At 44.9% G+C, this 19591-nt stretch overlaps 1 protein-coding gene across 1 annotated transcript; it reads right to left on the minus strand.

Annotated features, from left to right (window-relative positions):
* Positions 1-212: 212 nt before the first annotated feature.
* Positions 213-12339, minus strand: LOC146182205 (uncharacterized). The gene is made up of 6 exons (XM_084575912.1): positions 12186-12339; positions 8813-8865; positions 7955-8050; positions 5440-5487; positions 1446-1499; positions 213-353 (listed from the first exon to the last, which is right to left on the minus strand). Exons 1-6 carry the CDS (start codon positions 12337-12339, stop codon positions 213-215), a joined length of 546 nt encoding a protein of 181 aa, XP_084432038.1.
* Between the last annotated feature and the right edge of the window lie 7252 nt (positions 12340-19591).

The raw sequence follows: 19591 nt of genomic DNA on the forward strand, positions 1-19591 counted from the left end.
GCCCCCTCCCCCTTTAAGCTCTTTTGTTAACATTCTGGATATAACTGGCCAAATCATGCCAACAGGATACAAACGCATTTTTTCGTTTTGATTAATATCGCTAACGTATGCGCGGTTCCTACATCCGCCATAACCGCTTCACCGGCAATGATGTACTTTGCATCTAGCACATACCACACTCATGTGACTTTTATTAAAAGTTTATTTCCGTCTCACACGAAGTGGGCGTACTCGACGGTGATGTTGGGTTTGGCTTCGAAGGGCAGTGGTCCAACGTCCGGTCCTACCCGGAAACCTCGCAGGGCGGACAAACCGGATTCTCTGAACTTGCCCAGGGTGTTTGCCATGCAGTTCTGCGTCGTTCGAAGAGGTGAGGGAAACGAAGCAGGGTTTTGAAAGCTTAGCATGAATCCAAAATGTACGCACTTCTGGAAGTGCATGCAGCTGAAATGTCACAAAAACGTCAGTGCAATGACGTTTTTGGACCCCTTGCAAGGTAAAACGCTCAGCATGAGTGGTATGAGGGCTTGCATTTACTGCCACTTATAAATGGCCAGTGATATTCCTCTTTTTGGTACAGAATAACCGTTCATCAGAGCGGCAGAAAAGAGGCGGAAATAGGTATTTAGTTTAATCTTATACTTGAAATCAAGATTGAGATCCTACATTCGTGCGATGGAACAAATCCCTTTGTAATTTGCGTCGCTATTAACTGGCATCACTGCGAAAGCACTTTCAGTGCGCAACCAGTGCAACAGGTTCGGTAGCCAAACTGAACGTGATGGTTGGCACGCAACTTTGAACACTGCTTGAGAAACCGAAATGAAGCTATCGCCCGCTGAATGAGAAATTCCTGACGTTCACTTGGGATAATTGATTAAAATAGATGGCCGAATTTCTCTAAATATTGAAAGCGACTTTAAAAACACATCGCGGGACTCTATGTAACTTCATTGGAAAAAAAAAAAAAAGAAACCTAGCATAAGGACATGCTTATTCAGCTTGCACTAATGAGTAATTGTGACTTACGTGCCCTCCAGTCATTCCAAAAGTCATTGGTTAGGTTCCAACACAAATTGTCCCAACAAAAAAGTGAAACACTTTCTTTTCCATTCAATTAGCTTTCGTGTGCAGTGTCATGTCAGTGCACGGTAAAGAACTCCACATGATCGAAATTTCCGGAGCCCTCCACTACAGCGTCCCACATAGCCCGATTCGGCTTGTGACATTAAACCCTATAACATAAGCCAAAACAAGCCATAAATTAGTCTCCTTTGGTTACGGGAACCTCCTTGAGAAATCGATGGGAACATTTTTGATCTGTTCCTAAATTTTGTTCTCCCGTAGGGATTTATTGCTGATGTTCAACTGTGCCGATGACACCGGATATTCTAACAACACGGAACCCTTAATTCTCGCGCTAAAATATGGAAGACGGTTCGTACCTTGAAGAGTTGAACTGAGTTGTCGAATGGAGGACTTTTCAGCTTAACATCAGGCTGGAAAATCGGAGAAGGCAAATTTTAGTTGTGTGCAAGACGATTGAAGCTGGTGCTTTATATATATATATTTTCGTTTTTGAATGGGTGCCTTACATGCCGATGTCTGAAATGTCTGGAAGTTGTACCACGACACATGCAGATAGTTATCGCCAGAAGCGGCTTCACTGTGAAGAAAAGGCTACACCGGGACGGTATTCGTTTCTAACGGATGTTTACACTTTTCGCATATACGCTGTCTTATCATGTGAGGCGCCACCTTGAGAACGCGTGCCTCCGATCGCATTTTCGAGGAGGCGTATGGCAGCCGCGAGCCTTCGAGCCTTCTTTCGCGCGCATCTGCCGATGGCCTATGGTGACGTCACCGCTGGAATCGAGAAAGCTTGCCTAGTGTAAAACGGTTGGCGTGAGTCGGCGCAGTTTCTACGTTTACATTCACTGCGCCTGACTTCCTTCCAAGGGCACCACCGTCATGGTTTGAGCCTTGTTCAAAACTCATCAACTCTGTGGGTCTGGCTCATGGTGAAAATGTTTGAGATCGCTACATGTGTGCTGGTGTCGATATCTCACCGATTATGAAATACGGTGCACCGTTGTTGTCCACTGTTAATGCGAACACGCGAGCGGGTGGTCGTTTTACCCGGTTGCGCAATGAAGCCAAGTGGCAGGATATATGCACAGCGCTGCCTCCAGGCCCCTCTGCGCATGCGCCACTTTTATTTCAAAATATTTCAAAAGAGTTGCACACTGCCTGAAAAAGTTGGCAGGTAGGTTTGAGGTGCCAGTTGTGTTTTCTGCCCCCGAAAAACTGGGTGGGTTATGTGCATTAATAGGGAGGAGAAAGAAAGAATGCGAAAAGAAGCATGTAAAGAGTTTTATTGGATGTCGGGTGGGAGTGATTTATGAGGTTCCTCTGACGTGCGGTAAAGTATATATAGGGCAAACTGGAAGATGTATCAATGATAGAATGAGGGAACACGAGAAGTCCATAGAAAATGGGAAGGGGTCAAATTTACCCCTGCACTGTCAGAAGTGCAAGTGTGAGCCGTTGTTTAGCAGGCTTAACATTTTAGGGAAGAGTCGGGATAAGATGGCGTGCGAAATTTTAGAGGCGTACTGGATACAAAAGAAAGAAGACAGATGTAGTGAAGCTTCGTTGAGTTTACGTAGAAAAGAATTTACTTTTATTGAGCAATCCTCTTGAGAAATGAGAAATGAGTTTATTATCGGGCCTCAAGCTATTATTCTTGGCCTAAAGCTGTTATTCTTGGACACCTCTCACGTATTGTGGCCATGGTAGTTTAAAGAATCTTTTCCCTCGAGTACATGGACTTCGTGGCTTTGTAGACGGTAGCAGGTTAAAGTTTTTTTTTTCAATACATAGGGAATTCACAAGTGTTGTGTTGTGGATGGACATGTCCTAATGTACATGTGTGGTGGTGGTTATTAGTTTGTGACTATGTGACTATGTGGTGATCTTTGTGACTGTCCAGCATGGTATGAGTTTCTGGGCAAAGCAGAGGTGTGGAGAAACAAGACAGTGTAGAATTGGTGACTGCCATGCTTGGACGATGTTTATATGTTCTGCGAGGAAGAAAGTGCCAATATCCCCTTGGCAAAGAAGAGGAAGATGAGATGTACTTGAGTGTAGAAGAAGAGGAGTGGTGAAGAGGAAGTGTTTTCAGATAGTTATTACAGTTGGTAGTGTGCGCGTGTGTTGTGTCTCTTCTCTTGTGTTTGTGTTTGTTGCGCCACATTTCTGAATAGTAGCCACTTTTATTCGATGCCCCTCCGGGTCACCAACTGCTGCAGAGAATGACCACTTGCTCGCGTGTTCGCACTAACACTGGACGATCCTGTACTAAGTCGTGCACTACGGAAGGCGCTTCTCAGGTGCGTTGCGAGCTAAGTTAGTGTTTTTCAGGGTCCCAGCTGAGCATGAATATACTCTACCAAGGGTGTGCAAGTGTACGAAGATTGTTAATAGCGAATCGAATATTCCTTTCTTACTGGATTCGTCAATGAAATAAAATGGTTCCAAATTACGAAAAATGAATGTAAATATGTTTTTAAGATTTCAAACTGCTTTAGTTACGAAAGGGCCCTCGCCAATGCATGATGGGAATACCTATAAGTGTTCGTCTCCGCGAAGCGGTTCATAGTATTTGGCGATGTCCATAATGCTTATATATATGAGCTCTAGTATTAACTACATGACAGAGCTTAGGCAAGTTCAGTAAGCACTAACGTGATACCTAATCCCGGAGGCCATGGCTCATCGTCCCATCTCGTGTGTGCAGATACAGTTCCAGTTCACTGTGTTGGACCACCTGTTGCATTGGTAATTTCCTTATACATGGGTAACCAGAAGGTGGTAGAGTTAAAAAAAAAAACAAAAAAAAAAACTAAACATGAATAGCGGCGTCGATTCCGCGAAAAAAACTAAATAATTTATAATTGAATCTTTTCGTCCAAGCAGTTTGTATTTCGGTTACCATCCGAACGAATGCTATGATTTCGCAGACGAATTAGTATATGGTAGAAGTAATTGCAACCATACTTCACTGTCGGTATTATGTGCATTTTTATCCTAACAGTGTGTGAAATGACAAACTGTTACTGATACATGTTTTTAATGTTTAATGCAAGAATCTGTGTCGGGGCAGGGACCTCTGTCAGGCTTTCACATAGCCTTTAGTCCCTGTCTCCTCTCGCTTGTACGAGGAATCCATAAACCTATTCCAATTCCAAATGAGGTCACGTAAGGCATAAAAAAACTTCATATAGTCGCCGCTTTGATAATTTTTATTCGCGCGCCCCTTATGAAAGCCTGACCAAAGGTTAAGATAACGAAACATGAATAAGCAGCGATTATACCGTAGGTCTCTCGTGACTAACGTGATGAAAATGCGCCTGTGACGTCACAGCCGCCGTTTGGTGCGTGCAGCTGAAACTGAAACTGCACAAGAAAAAGCAGTTGTACTTTATGGGACGGTTCTATGTGAGTTCCGCGTCATGATTCACGTACATTATTGAATGCGCGTAGAAAATTTTGGTGTCTTTCTTTAGAGAAGTAATACGATATGATAGCACATATAGCATGTGCGATGCACCTGTTTATTTGAATGTTCTAGGACCTACCATTGGAGTAATCCGAGGGAGTATACAAACACTACCTGTTAATCCGCCCACTAATCCGACTTTCTGAGAACTTGACAGACTGTATTAAGCCGATCACTCTAGTGCATCCACTATCCCTCCTAATCCCCAAAGTTTCAGTTAATTTGACAACTTATACTAACTCGACCCCGTAATCCTCTTTAATGCACCCACTAATCTGTCTTAATCCCTAAATGTTTTAGTGGTCCAACCGATTTGGAGGGCCGAGAAAACTTTTTGTTAGGTGATCCACCCGCCAAATTTGGGGGCCTACCTATTTTTGGGATGTTTGGTCCATTCTGAACTTTTTCATCGTGACTGGTTCCTCGATGCCATGTGGTATTAGTGACGTCAGTACTTTCTCTACCAATCGGGGAACTTCGTGATACAGAACGCAACGGTTTCCCTATCGACGATAGCTTAAATGCTATCACATTGATTTAGTGGCTTCGCTTTGCTACCGCCTAGTGGAGATCAGCGGTGCGCTATCTTACAACCGAAGCTTAAGCTCCGTAAGTTATGGAGCTGTGCCACAACTCAGCTACTTGCGCTTTGCTCTTTTGCACGGTTGCTCGTCTCGCTTTGTACGAATATTCTCGCAAATATTCTAGTGTCCGATTTGGTCGGGAAAGAAAAAAAAAAAAAAAGCTGCCTACTCGTATTTGGTTATGTTTAGTAGAGTAATGTACGCCTCCGGGTTTCCGTTATGCAAGCTTTTCAGGGCAGTGTCCCAACTTATCTAAACCCGTACGCTCTTTCACCTATGCTTGAACAGGCTTACCCTCAACTTGAGGTAGGCGTCCACCCTGCAGTCTTGCACCTGACTCAGCTGCAAACGTTGGCGAAAGAAAATGAGCGGGTTAGGCAGGTGCAACACTATGAAAATATGAACTCTGAAATTTTTACAGCCTCATCTTTATAAGGAAACTTCATTAAAATAGACTGCATGACGTCATATTATACTTCGCTCTGCAGCGAAGGCTATGGCAGGAAAGAAAAAGCGATCGGCATTTGTCTCCTACCGTGGAATGTATTGTTCTTATTAAAAGGTGTGCGGTGGGGTGACGGTGGAGTCGGAGAAACGTTGCGGGGTCGGTAGGCTTTGTGGTAGCCCATTTCCCACGGAACCTGGACAAAAGCTTGTCGCCTTCCCTTACCTGCTTAGCCTTCGCTGTAGAACCGCAGAAAGGTGTCTACAAGTTTAGAAATGCTAAGCCTGCTGCTACCTGTCGGTTTCACTTTCTCATCCGACTGTGCATGGTACTGGTATGAAGCAGCGCGATAAGCAAAATAACAAAGATATGGCAGTTGAAGTTAACCAAGCCGTGGTTGAACCGATTTAGACGAGCTTTAGCTATAGGTTTTACATATTTTTTGCATGGTTAGCGTTTAATTTTGGGTTCTGGTCGAATGTTTAGGGGAATCCCCTAAAGTGGAGTTGATTTGTAATAAGGGAGTAGTTACTCATTGACATCTGTCCAAGCGCAGCCATACGGCTACAAAGGAAAGCTATACAGCTTTCTCCGAAATTTCGTAGATAAAGAAACATGCGTCTTGTTCCGGGGTTCGTACTCTGGACCACCGCCTGTCCGGAGTAGCTAGTCGCTCTGTTAACTAAGCTAACCGGGATGGTCAGCAGGTCTGATGGTAGGGCGAGAGCGAGTAAGTCAGTAACTCGAAATGGGAACGGTGCTGGTTGTCCTGATCAGGGTTCGAACTACGGACCATGACGAATTGTTCTAATTAACTACGAAGTTTCCGAGAAAGCTGTAGGCTTCCCTTGTAGCCGTTTGGGTGCGCTTAGGTGGATGCAAATGAGCAATTAATTACTCCCGTATTACAATCTTAGGTTCTGCTCGCTGAGGCATACTTTCAACGATAAATGACGTAGCGTAAAGTTGAATAGCCATTAGAGGTAATATATAAGGCCTGTAACTATAGTGCAATCGTGCCAGGTACGAGCTGTCAAATGATATATGATTTGATGCAGTCTACGATTCAATTTTTAATCGCAGTTAACTAATCAACTGAAATTAACTACGATGCGTAATTAGTAAACTGGTTAGTTATTCAAATGGTCATATACAAACTAAGAATAATGCACCGGCATGTATGACTCACTGCTAGGCAGGCCAAGTCACATTTTGGCCTAGTCTTTTTTCCCAACCCTCGGCTTCTTGAAGAAAAAGTTAGTGAAATATGCAGTGAAGGTCGAGATGAAGGTCGCTGCGATGGAATTATTCAGTTTTCGACTTAAATAGAGTTGAAGCTCTAAACCAAAGCTTGGAGAGGGCGGGGGGGGGGGGGGGGGTTGAAGTGGGACAGTCTACAGTCTAGAAGTTGACGGTCGGCTTATGGATTGTGCACATGCTGCAACTCGCCGAGTTTGCCAGTTCGCTCCGTCATAGAGCACTGACCAAGACGGACGGCGCTGGGTGCTTTAAAAATGGGGTGGCTGTAGTAATTTGACCGTGCTGTGAAACTCCTAACGAGGTTTACAGTATCTGAAGTAAATAATTCCACGTTGTCTCTGACATTAAGAAGCGTCGCTGTTCTTGCTCCAAGGAGTTCTCTATTTCGGGATTTAAGATCCAACCGAGGGTGTTGGACGCGTTTTTCTTCTCATGTGTATCTGCATGCGTAAAATTTATAATAATAAAAATAATAAACTAATTGTATACACTAACGAGGTCAGCGTTTTAAGCCAGGTCCCTGATATGTTTTGAAGGAAAATTGCACAAATCGGAGGATTTTAAAAATTTGAACAGTAATCTTTACAGCTCTCAAACTGCGCCTTACCAAAAAGAAAGTTTTTGTGGATTGCTCGCATGTGCTGAAGCGTTTAAAAAGGACGGATTCGACAGGCGTACAGTCTACGTGATAGTGCTGATAGCAATGAGCATGCGAATGTTAAATTTGTGAATGGAATTAAACCTGCGATGCCAAATTCCAGAGCTTTAAGGTCGGCAACACGCGTTCATTGCTAATGTTAGTTTCGAGCCAAAAAAACAGCCACAATCTAAAAATTAAAATTTCAAAAAATCTGAATGTAAAATTGGCTGCTTAAGTTATAAATTCGCTTTTAGTATTGACGTTAAGCTGAATTTATATTTTTGTTTGGAATATTTTTTTTTTTTTTTTTGCACATATTTACGCGGTTTTGATTGAAACGATTGCTTCGTGCCCGAGGGTGTTTCTCAGGCAACATGAACATTGGGCCATACATTGGACCGGTACACTGTCAACGGATTCCAATATTGCGGCTATAGTTTGTGCCGATTGGGACAGGCTCTCACCAGGGCGTCGTCTTGGCATGTCTCCCGTGTGTCTGCCTGGAGGACCCGCGAGTAGAGGCAGGCGAAGTAGTCTCGCTTCAGCAGGTCCCAGCCTGACTGCGATCAGGGGGTCATGACGTCAGTTACTACGCAAGAATACGTCCCGAGGGAACGATATTTGCAGGTTCGGTCGAATTAAGTTCACTTAATTTTCTTACTTCCAGGATACTCGTCAGTCCAGGGATAAATGTTCTATAACTTGGCTGCCATCGGAACCCACCTGAACAGCTGAAATACGACTAAAAAGGAGACATCAAAAATTGCAAACTGCGGCAGTATTTATGAAATAGCCCCCAAAATGATCAGAATGATCAATAGCTTATGTATGCAATGAAAAGAAAAAAAAAGGAAGGAAAACTACATAACCGCGCCAAAAATACCACAAACTGCTTTGTAATGCTGTCGTAACGGCAGACTTTTTGGCAGTTCTGTTCTGTAGCGCTTTTTGTAGTTCTGTAGTACTTTCCTGTTATAGCTACGCAAATTGTGTATGTCACAAGAGAAATTTCTGTTGTCAGTACATATTCACGGTTTTAACCACGGATAAATTCTGTTTTGACTACAGAACACTTTTCCTGGAATTTTCGACTGGGTTGTCTTATTTCGCGGGGTTTATCGGCCGAGAAGTTAAATGAGGAACTTAGTGAAGCCACAGAAACTCTAGCTTCTCGAAGGTTCCTCATCTGTCGAGTTTTTCCTTAACTTGCCTAAATTCTCCCTCCACGCGTCTCTGCAGCAACTCCCGTAGACTGGAGATCTCTTACGAAAACTCTTGGTATAGACACAACTACTAAGCTAAGCAGACAAATGACGACTTACGATGTCTTTGAATTCGAAGCTGTCATCTGAGCAGCCTTCGAGGACGGCATTCACTGCGTAGAGAAAGAAAGAGAGCTCAAAGTGTGCGGTCATTTCCAGCTTTTTTTTCAGAGGCTATAGTGACAGATTTTCTGTTCTTGGGCGCCAAGATTACCTCGGAAGGAGACTGCAGCCATGAAATTAGGAGACGCCTGCTTCTGGGAAAGAGAGCAATGGTTAGCCTTGACCGCCTAGTAAAGAGCAGAGACATTAGTCTGCCAACCAAGATCCGTATAACTCGTGCTATGGTCTTTCCAGTCGTGATGTATGGATGCGAGAGTTGGACTGTGAAAAAGGCTGACCGCCGAAGAATTGACGCGTTTGAATTGTGGTGCTGGCGAAGACTTTTGAGAGTTCCTTGGACTGCCAGAAGATCAAATCAGTCGATATTGTCGACCATAAACCCTGACTGCTCATTGGAGGGTCAAATTATAAAGTTAAAGCTCAGCTACTTTGGTCATCTGATGAGAAGAGAGGAGTCGCTGAAGAAAGATTTGATGTTGGGAAAGGTTGAGGGTCGCCGGAGAAGGGGTAGGCAGCGAACGCGATGGTTAGATGGCATTCTCGAGGCATTGCAGATGAAGCTATGTGATGTTAAGAAGCTAGTGAGAGACCGGAAAGCGTGGCGTGACATGGTCAATAGGGTCACGAAGAGTCGGACACGACTGAACGACTGAACTGACTGATAGTTCGCGACAGGTATTCGATTCGACAACATACGTTCCTCCAATTTTATGCCTTTAATTGTGAGTGTAGGTGTCCGCCGAGAAGTCGAAGGAATACTGCTCGTTCTTTTCCCCACAAACCATGTTAATCAAAACGAAATGCTACAATATAATTCGTGGAATGAAAAGATGGTCTTAAATGTGCTATCGCATTTGTCTAATTTTCTTGCCATAGCGTCTAGGGTAGAGGCTGTTTTTCACAGGAGTTCTTACGGCTACCTCGGAAAGTGCATACAACGGGTTTGAAGCCGCAGACGACGATATATTTATCAACTCCTAGAACAAGGACCGGAAGCGGCACCCCAAGCGCTGGTGTGCAGACTAAAGCCAGACGACTAAAAAACTTCCTGGTCGTCCGGAGTAGTTTACGCTGAAGATTTAAGAAAGTTGAAGTGTAGCACCAGCAGAAGTTATAAAATAAATTGACTCTTTCATATGTTACTTGTTGGGCTAGTTGGTTAATGGCATCTTGTACAGCAGCGAACAGCTTAGGGAAAAGATGACGACAGACACGGAGGAAAGAGCGCTCTTTTCTGTGTGTTTGTCGTCGTGTTTTCCCTAAACTTCGCCCTGCTGTACCAAGATACATGGACAAATTGTAGATGAAAGTTTAAGTTTTATCTTACGACATATAAGGGTACTGATGTGCTTGGGTGAACCATGACTTATTTTAAAGTTAATGTGTACCAGTAAAGGGCGGATAATTATTGATTTTTCGAAACAAGTAAACGTTGTCAATTACTGACCTAATTTCATCGCCTTTCCGCACACATTCGGCACCGACAGGGCGACTGAGATCAATTGTACGTTTGCACAATACATTTCATCCTCTGAAACTCGTTGCGGTGCTAAGGGACGTTTTCACCGGCGGCCAAAAAGGCACCCCGAAACAAACGCAGGGCGGCGTAATAGCTCCAATCACGACCGCTCATTAAGTATGGTACCCGGAAGTTGCTCGCTCAGGGATGGCTCGAATGAACATCGTTCAAGTGGAGCTGTGGAGCCGTCCTGAGGCGAGCAGAGAGGGATGGCGCGCATATCGTCGCGCACAGATCACTGTCGGCCCCTTTAATGAGATATCCGCAAACGGCAGCTGTGAACGCGCACGAGATGCAGCCTCCTGTCCGCCTCTTCCCGGCGCGCAGCAGCCGATGCATGCGCTATACGCTATACTGATACGTTATAGCTAATAAGTAGTTACAAATTATCGAAATTTAATTTAAAGAACGATAGAAATACTACACACTAGGTCACGCGACTGCAGCCCTCGGATGGTTTCACTGGGGTATATATACACGGGGTGCTCAAAAATATTTGGAGCCTTTTACAGAGAAAAGGCTGCAAAAAAAAAAAAGAAAAAAAAAAGAAAAAAAAAGAAAGAAAAAAAAGCAGAAAATTCTGCTCCCTGCTCATATTCCACACGACGACATGCCCACTCCTAGCATATCTGATTCTATTAAGCCCCGCAATACAACATTCCATTATACATACGGCAGTGAGAGCGGCCTGCTTCGAGTAGTTTGAGAGAGGTCGACTGAAGCGCGAAGATCGGCAGCATGCCAAGCAACGAGCAACATTTTGGAATAACAGCGCGAAGGACGAGGATCCAAAATGTATTACCAACTAGCCAGCACTTCAACGCTTGTAAACGAGCAACAGCTTGAAGAACCGTGAAGACGAAGCTACGCTCATATCCCTCCTAGCTCCCTAATTACACAAACAGCGGCCGAGAGCCATCCCTTCCTTCAAATAAAGGCTTCATTCATTCATTCATTCATTCATTCATTCATTCATTCATTCATTCATTCATTCATTCATTCATTCATTCATTCATTCATTCATTCATTCATTCAAAAGCGGTCAAACCAGTGTTTATGAGAAATCGGTACGTGACGGTGCGCTTAACGTTCTTACGATTACGGTCAGCCTCCAGCCTGCCAGCCCAATATTCTGCTGTTACAGCAGCTCGTACCACCGTCTGCCTCTCGCATTAGGATGCCGTCCGTTTGTGATGTCGTACGAGCGAATTGCGTTCTAAACTTCGACTTCTTTTTTTTGTTATTAGCGCAAAATTCTAAAGCGTGCAGGTACCACGTGAACTACGGGCAGCTGTTGATACAAACTCGTCTGGAAAAATGGCGAAATTGTGCGAGTCCCACAATAGACACCCGGGTTCAAGTCGATACAGGCGCACACATATTATGAATGTAGATTCAACGTGAAAATAAACGGTCAGTTTTCATACAAGGATGAATTTTGTTGTTACTTCTCCACTAAAGTTGAAAATTACTCGTGGACATTATCAGTCTTGAGCAAAACTGCTTGGAACAAAAACAATAGTGCGGCTATCATTCATGACTATTGACCAATCACTGGATGAATGGGGTTAATGTACGTTTCCTATATCGGACTTAGTTATACTTGGCTGCGCCGAGGGTGCAGGTATCTAAATTCACCTACGGGAACATATTGCATGGACACACTTGTCTTCAGTACAAGAACTATGCGATGAGTAAGATGCAGCGAATCGAACAACCACGATTGCACAAAGCGAACAGGATTTGGCATCTCTATTGCTGCTAACACATGCATCCTGACGGCGCACTTACACCAAGTGCACGACGGCGGGATGTCCCCGCCTGGGGTGTGACCGGAGACGGTGGCCACCCTGGCTATGAGGAGTAACAGGGCCGACACCCAAACTGTCCCGGTGTAGGTCAACGCTGCGGTGGCTGTTGTGGCGGGTCTTATGTCGTTGTTCATCGCCACTCTGAGTGGTTGTGGTATTCGTTGGCTCCTGTCTCTGGGCCGCTGCGTGTCCTTTGTTTCGAAGGCAGCGAGCAGTAGAGACTAAGGACCGCGCGGCGCGCCGTCGCCGCCTTAAGTATTCGCTTCGCCCACACGCATGCCCGGGAGAAGTGGCCTGCAACGTGATCTCGCGCTAACGAGATGACGCCGGCGCGAGCCATTACTCCTCCCGGCACTCAGTGGCGCGCCGGGGCCATAGCGAGTATTTTTTGGAGCCGTACCGCCATCTTTGTTTTTGTTTCCTTCCTTTTCTTTCCGGCCGTATATTTTTGTAATGTCTTTCGCTTTCATTGGACGGCTTGTAGCCTTACAGTGCACCTAAGGGTAGCTTTGCTGTATGCGCACCGATGACGCAAAGCGTAACATCGACCGACATTGAAGGTTTGCGTAACACATCACTAATGGTGACGAATAATTGCTGTCGGCAAATCTGCACCTTTACAAGTATCTTTGCTCTCTGTAACAAACCAGTCCAGCGTTGAGAGCTTAATTGCAATACAGACGCCTGCAAACGATGACTCAGACGGGACCTCTGCGCACACACCCTTTCCCTACTCGGCGTTCGCAACCGCTCTTAGGTTCACATTGTTATATTTTACCTCTTTCGACGCCGACTGGACGCTCTTTGCACCGCACGTAATTCCCAGCACGTGAATCTGTGCCGCGGACAGTTTTAATCGCCTTATACATTTGCCAACCGCCATTCATGAAACTGAGCGCTTGGCTTGGGTCGCATCCTCGGGTCGATCAAATAACCGTTCCTAAGACATCGTAATAAGAGGCACTTCAATTATGCTGGATAAACGTGCTATATTCCTGCAGAGGTCAGCACAACGAGGTCTTCAGATGCATGTACATGCTTCAAAAACGAGAAAGTTTTTTGAGCCCGTGCTTCGGTAAAGAAAGAAAGAAGAAGCAGCTCAATGTTGCTGAAGTGAAATATTCTGGCGGCATATTTGTTTCCCGGTCCGCTGTACATACTTTATCAGTTTAGCCACGTACCTTTCCAGCGTCCATAAGACGTCCACTAGATGAAATCGGCAGATGAAGTACGCCATGAACGTCGCGTTGGATGCGATTACATATACGGTATGCATCGTGCGATATCCCATAACGGCTCCCTTGAGTGCCTTTCATCCTCGCACTGACAGCGCTGTCCAGATGTCCATTATGAGCGACATATTTTGCTTCTAATTTCCTCGATCCCCCTTCCTCTTTTTTAAAAAGTGCCTAAACGATGGGTTGATCACCGTCCACCGTTGTCGACCAAATGTCATTGCCTATTTATTACCGACTCGTGTAGTATGAACCGACAGCATCGCGAATATATCCGTGTCAGTCACGCGATGGGATCATCCACGTAAATAATCTGGAGTGATCGAGTCAAATAATACTTATTGAGCCACGAGTATCTTTTGATACCCACGTTAGCGCAGGAAGAGGAAAAAGCAGATGAAGGCGAATGTAGAAAGAGAGAGAGAGAGAGAGATAACTTTAAAATGCAGGAAGAAATAAAAAAAAACATTTTGAAGCGGCTCGGCAGTAACGGGTTGGTCAAAAAACATGTGACATGTTTAAACCATCACACGACTGCGAGGGCTTTTTTTAAATGGGCTAATTGGCAACTTTTTTAGTCGTAGTATCAAGCGCGCAAAACGGACATGTACACAGGAGAAATGACAGGACTCTTAGCCCTCACGCGCTATGGATACTATGCGTTTAGCATACAACTGCCGAGCCCCCTTAACTGAGTTATTCGCAACTTTATCAAAAGATACGTGTGGCTTTCCTTCATTCAAAGTTTTGATGGAAGTTGTCCCACTCTAATAATTGTTAGTTACTCATAGTAGATGGGGGATGCGCAACAAATCTTCCGCGAATATTAGAGATATTTAGCACACCGTGATCCGCGATCCGCTACCGTGATCCGCCACCGCGCGTTCCACTGCGCATGCCCAGATCACTTTGATGCCAATAGATAGCGCCACATACTGGATGTTGGCACACAGACCTGCCGCATCGGAACCAATCAGCTTGTGCACCCGCCCACGAGCGGTAGAGGGCCACGGTGTCGGATCGCGGATCACGGTATGGATCACGGTATCACAGGCCCCCAATCACAATTTGCGGTGTTAAAAGCACCCAAATGAAACTATATGCATTTTCTGTAAAAGTCAGCGATCATTAGGCCCCGCAGAAATTCATTATGAATCAAACTTGTATGCATGACAAATAAATGAAAAATCTCAAAAGAAAATATATTATGTCTCAAACAGAAATTCACTGGCTAGTTACAATGAGAAATGCATGCAACTCGAGTCTGATATCATATGAGAAATACCTGATGAGCGTGATTCGCGAAGTGACCGACTGTTTATCAGAAACTCACCGTACATTTTTCCAAAGAATGTGATATAGCCTCCATGCGGGGCAATTGACGCGATCGAGATTGCTTGCGCAAAACGAGGCAATTAAACTCACTATGTACTACTTAGAGCTTTAAAATCTGTTCAGACAGGATGTATCTTTACTTGTGAACAAACTGACAACGTAAAAGTTTTATACGGACGTGCTGTCTGTGGTAACCATTACCGTTTACCATTATGTAAGACTGTTACCAGGTCATTGCGCCCCGAATTTTCTCTACAAAGCAGTGGTAGTCAAGGGGAGGAGGCCTACGAGTGCGGCCGCCCCTCTTGCTCCAGAGTAATTATTGTAACTCAGTTATCTGAGCACACTATGTTTACTTGCTTCCACCCATAGGCATTCACGATGGAAGCGTCGTGATTATTCTTAACTCTTGTCGAATATTTGCGTACAAACTTGTTTGTCACCCCTACCTGTGTATATCAACTTTCCCTTTTGTTTTTGTTTTCCCGAAGCCGATCATCTGGTTCCCGTAAAACACTCGGAAACCATCGGTGCACAAACGTCACTCTGAGGAATTAAAAAGCGGTCCGTTCCGTGCTCGGTTGAGTGCTCGCCGACGGCCAGGTCGTCGTCACGTGGTATGCAGCCGAGGATAGCGACTTTTTTTGAGAATCACATGTTTGCCTCATAAGCAGATTGCCGTCTTCCCCAACTGCAAAATAAATCTTTTCACACGCTCTTAAAGGTCAAGGTCTAGCATGATATTTTAAATCTGCCCACTACGGGCGAGTAATTTTCAAGTGAGCATAGGGGCCCGTTCATTTTCTGTACCACTTATCGTAATCCAGCTTGGGCTAACCTGCCATGCGTCTTATTCCTTGCTTACATTATTGCGGTCTTGTTGCGTGCGCAAAAAAAAAAATAAATAAATAAATAGAGTGAGGACATCACCGAAAGTGGAATATCTAAAATGCAGCTCTCTCTCGCGCAACTGGAGGCACAGTTTGCGGGTTGGCAATAGTATATAACGGCTATAGTCGCCTTCTTTTGCTAGGCCTTAGGCTACGCCTCATTCGGGGAGAAATAAACGAGTCCATTTCGCGTCCCGGCCGAACCGCTTTAACGTGACTTTATCTCCACCACAAGTCGCAGCGCCCTACTTACTGTTCTTTGTCATGCGTATAAGGAAAAGTCATTCGGGGGACACACACCGGGCGCGTGGTATGGCAGGCAGCTGTGTCAGTTGTGCTGGCGACGCTATAGAGCGAGAACAAGGCAGGGTTCGCCCTCATGCGGTGGCGGTGCGGAGGGAGAGGGAGCAATTTACAGCCGCCATTCTTCATGCCGGTGACGGTCCTTCGAGAAGTTAATTGCCGAGATCAGCTCGAAAGGCGCCGCAAGCTTCTCCACTGTTCTTTTCTTTCCGGTACCACACGCTTTCCTGTCTCGTTCTTTTTATTATATTACTGGCTATCCTCTGGTCGACTTTTTCTTCTCTATTTTCGCATTCCAACTTCAATGCGTCATTCTACTAGGTCGCTATACGTTCTGGAGCTGCTGCTTTGAGCCGGCATCTGCGTTCCAAAGCTCTCTCCTTATTCTTTACTTGGGTAGCCTTCAAAAGAGGCTTCATTATTTTATATATTAGCTCTGCGTTCTGGCAGTATTGCGGGCATAAATTTTATTCAAAGCAAACTCAAAAAGCACCTGGAGTAAGCTTCCACACTGCCAGAGCAGTATTAGCGAAGGCACTGATTTATGCTGTTACTTTTGAAGGCAACCCTTTGACGACCCTACGTTTGTGCGAAGGGCCAAGCTAAGACACTGCGTTACACTCTCGCTGTCCAGCAAAGACCAGTGCGTGTCCCGCTGTGCCAAGAAAATGCGCCGGATAGCATAAATTAAGTGAACCGCGAACATTATACACTCATCTGAAGACACGACTTAACTGTAGCACCACAAGATCGCGTAAGGTTATCTGAACTGTATTGATATTATAACGTTGAGACTTTGAACATGGCAGTCGTACTGTGCATCCATTATGCCATCGGGACTGTCCCCACACAGTAGGTTAGAATTCAGTGTAAAGGTCTTTAGGTCTTTTAAAACAGTGTGAAAAATGCAGGATGGTAAGGTCAGAAGACACGAGAACATGAACCAACTCGTCCAGGTCTTTCTAAACCGATAGCGTTGAACGGTCCCCCTTTTGTAAGTTTGTGAGCGCAAAATAATTAACTTTTACATCTGGCAGGCGGTAGTTGGCAGGTAACACAGCCAGCCACTGATTGGTCGGTGGTATGTGTGACGTCACGAGATCGGATGACGTGGTCGAGTTGACAGGTGCACACAGGCACGTTCCTACGGCTTGATTAAAGCGTGGTTTTAAATCTCTGTCGGGTGGTCACTCACATGCGGTGGTAGCTAGACTGTAAGTTTGTGAGATTAGAGTATGCTTATGAGATTAGAGTATGTTTGTGAGATTAGATGCCCTGATTAGGGTATTGGTGGTCAAGCGAGTATCATACAGTGCACGTACGCCAATGAGGGTCCACAAGAGGAGCCGGCAGATGAGATCCATTCTCGCTGTCGCGTCATACCATTCAAGGTGGAGTCTAAATGCCCACCAGACTTTCAGTGACCTGGCGTTCTCTTAATTTGCATATAACTTCGCAGACGTGGACATTCTTTTTTTAATTTTTATTAATCACAAGAAGCACAAGGTCTCGCTTTAACGAAGTAGAACAGCCTCGAAGGTCAAAGGGCAGCGGGTCTGACACTTGACCTAAGAGGCATATGTTCCATTCCGATCTAATTGTTCCAGTTTTCTTTTTACTACAGTTTACAGTCTTACGTACCGACGTTTGAATAACGCTGCTGTCTTATAACACAATTTGTCCGATGTTATAATAGGTTTTCATTCCGTGTGACGTCACGACCGTATACCGACCAACCTTGGCGCAATGCCCAACTATGCTAGACATTTAGCGCTATCGCGGTAGAACTGAGAACAAGTTGGTTTTGTCCTTTGCAGCCACGCACGCAGGCGAGCGATTTCGGAACGGAGGATATGGGTGCTGATTTAAAATCATGCTACAATGGTAGCCGCGTTGCCGAAATAGTTCCAAGCGTCCGAATTTCAATAATGGATGCTTTACAGCGGGTTCTGCTGGTCGAATCTCCCAGATATCTTTCCACATAAGAAATCGAGAGCAATACGTCAGACGTGAGAAGAGGGCACGCTGTCCACTATGGACATGGCTGGCATCGCCGGACTTCAGCATCAGGGTGATGCCGGATCATCCCAAAATCATTCCTCCTAGGTGTAACAATGGTGAAACAAACAAACAAACAAACAAACAAACAAACAAACAAACAAACAAACAAACAAACAAACAAACAAACAAACAAACAAACAAACAAACAAGCAAACTACAGAAGTATTCTTTAGTTCTGTCTTAACGTCAGGAGTTTCTGCAGTTGTGTACTTCTTTCTTCAGTACTTTTCTCTCGTATATAGTTTTGTAGTACTGTGTTGTTGTTACTGCCGAAATGTTTGCTGAGAACAGGTTCACTGTCAAAAACCGCACAGAAATTTTCGCACGTAAGTGCGCGGCAAGGGTAGACCGGACCTTTTTCAACCCGGGTTTGAAACCCGTAATGGGTACAGCCACATTCCACCGTAACACGTCGGAATGCCCACTCTCGGGTTGCACGCTATCTTGAGGACAACCTTCTGTGGCTCTGTAGCGAAGGATATATATGCGTAAAAGGGACAGCGACAGGCTTTTGTACCCGTGCCTTGGGGAGTGCACCCCTAATCCACTGCAGCCTAGATCCACCCTCAAAACACAGGTGTTTGAAATGAGACTGTGGTTTATTCGTTGTTAAGGGCAGGAGTGGGGAGGGGAGAATAGGGGAGAGACGATGCCTGGTAGGCCACTGCCCACGGCCCCCTACAGGTAGCCTTTGCGACAGAGCCACAAAAAGCTTCCCGCGAGTATGATGTGCAGAAGTCACGTAGGCGTCCACCGTGCATAATTGATTGAATAAGTTTTGCTTCTTATTATCCACGTTCTCCGTTCGACGGCATTTCAGTCCAGGTCGGACCAGCGACGACGAGATATGTTATTCCCGTGCCGCCCGAAAACACCGCCAAGCAATGCTTATAAGCAGCAGGAATGAAGACTTTATAAATATAGGTTCACTGTAAAAGATGTGTGTAAGATTACAGGTATCTTTAAAGAAAATTTCTGTCCCCGTACAGAGAATATCTGTTCTACTTCATGTACCGAAATACGCGTTCACGAAAAAAACAGCAATTTTCTGTTTTCCAGCCGGAACCTCAATTGGAAGGCAAATAATTCGATATATTTTTGTCACGTTTTATTTTCTACCGAAACTCATTTTTACTTGAATAGTAGGTTAATGCTGAATGGAAAGTGAAATATTATGACAACTCCGAAGGCGCTGTCCGACGAACGGCTGCGTAACAATTTCGATTCGAAAGAATATAAATAGTGGTGCCACATTGAGGTCCGTTGTTGGTTGGCTCCTTGCTGCAGTGGTACGTGTTATGCATTTTTCACTTGCCTCTTTTCGGTGGCTCGGCAACGACTGTTGGGCGGCCAACTTTATGGGTGCTATCGGTTATTTCCAGCGCCATGTGATATTTGTGAGATGGAGTTGGCAAGGGTTTCGCCTTAGAAATGGCGTTCATTAAAGAAATTGGCGGCTAACGCAATTATGTTGTTGTTACAGACAAAAAACGTGTAAGGAAAAAAAAAAGATATATTTGGATCATACTTTTCACTGCGACAGAAAAAAAAACGCCGTATAA

Source organism: Amblyomma maculatum, chromosome 8 (assembly GCF_055883805.1).
Source record: "Amblyomma maculatum isolate TAMU_Amacu chromosome 8, ASM5588380v1, whole genome shotgun sequence".
Classification (NCBI taxonomy): Eukaryota; Metazoa; Arthropoda; class Arachnida; order Ixodida; family Ixodidae; genus Amblyomma; species Amblyomma maculatum.

What these genes read in the sequence shown, in the direction of transcription:
- LOC146182205 (XM_084575912.1), bottom strand. Translation starts at nt 12,339, where the DNA reads ATGAACAACGACATAAGACCCGCCACAACAGCCACCGCAGCGTTGACC. An exon ending in CATGCCAAGACGACGCCCTG is followed by an intron (nt 5,488 to 7,954) that starts GTGAGAGCCTGT and finishes CAACGTTTGCAG; the next exon opens with CTGAGTCAGGTGCAAGACTG. An exon ending in ACTCAGTTCAACTCTTCAAG is followed by an intron (nt 354 to 1,445) that starts GTACGAACCGTC and finishes CGAACGACGCAG; the next exon opens with AACTGCATGGCAAACACCCT.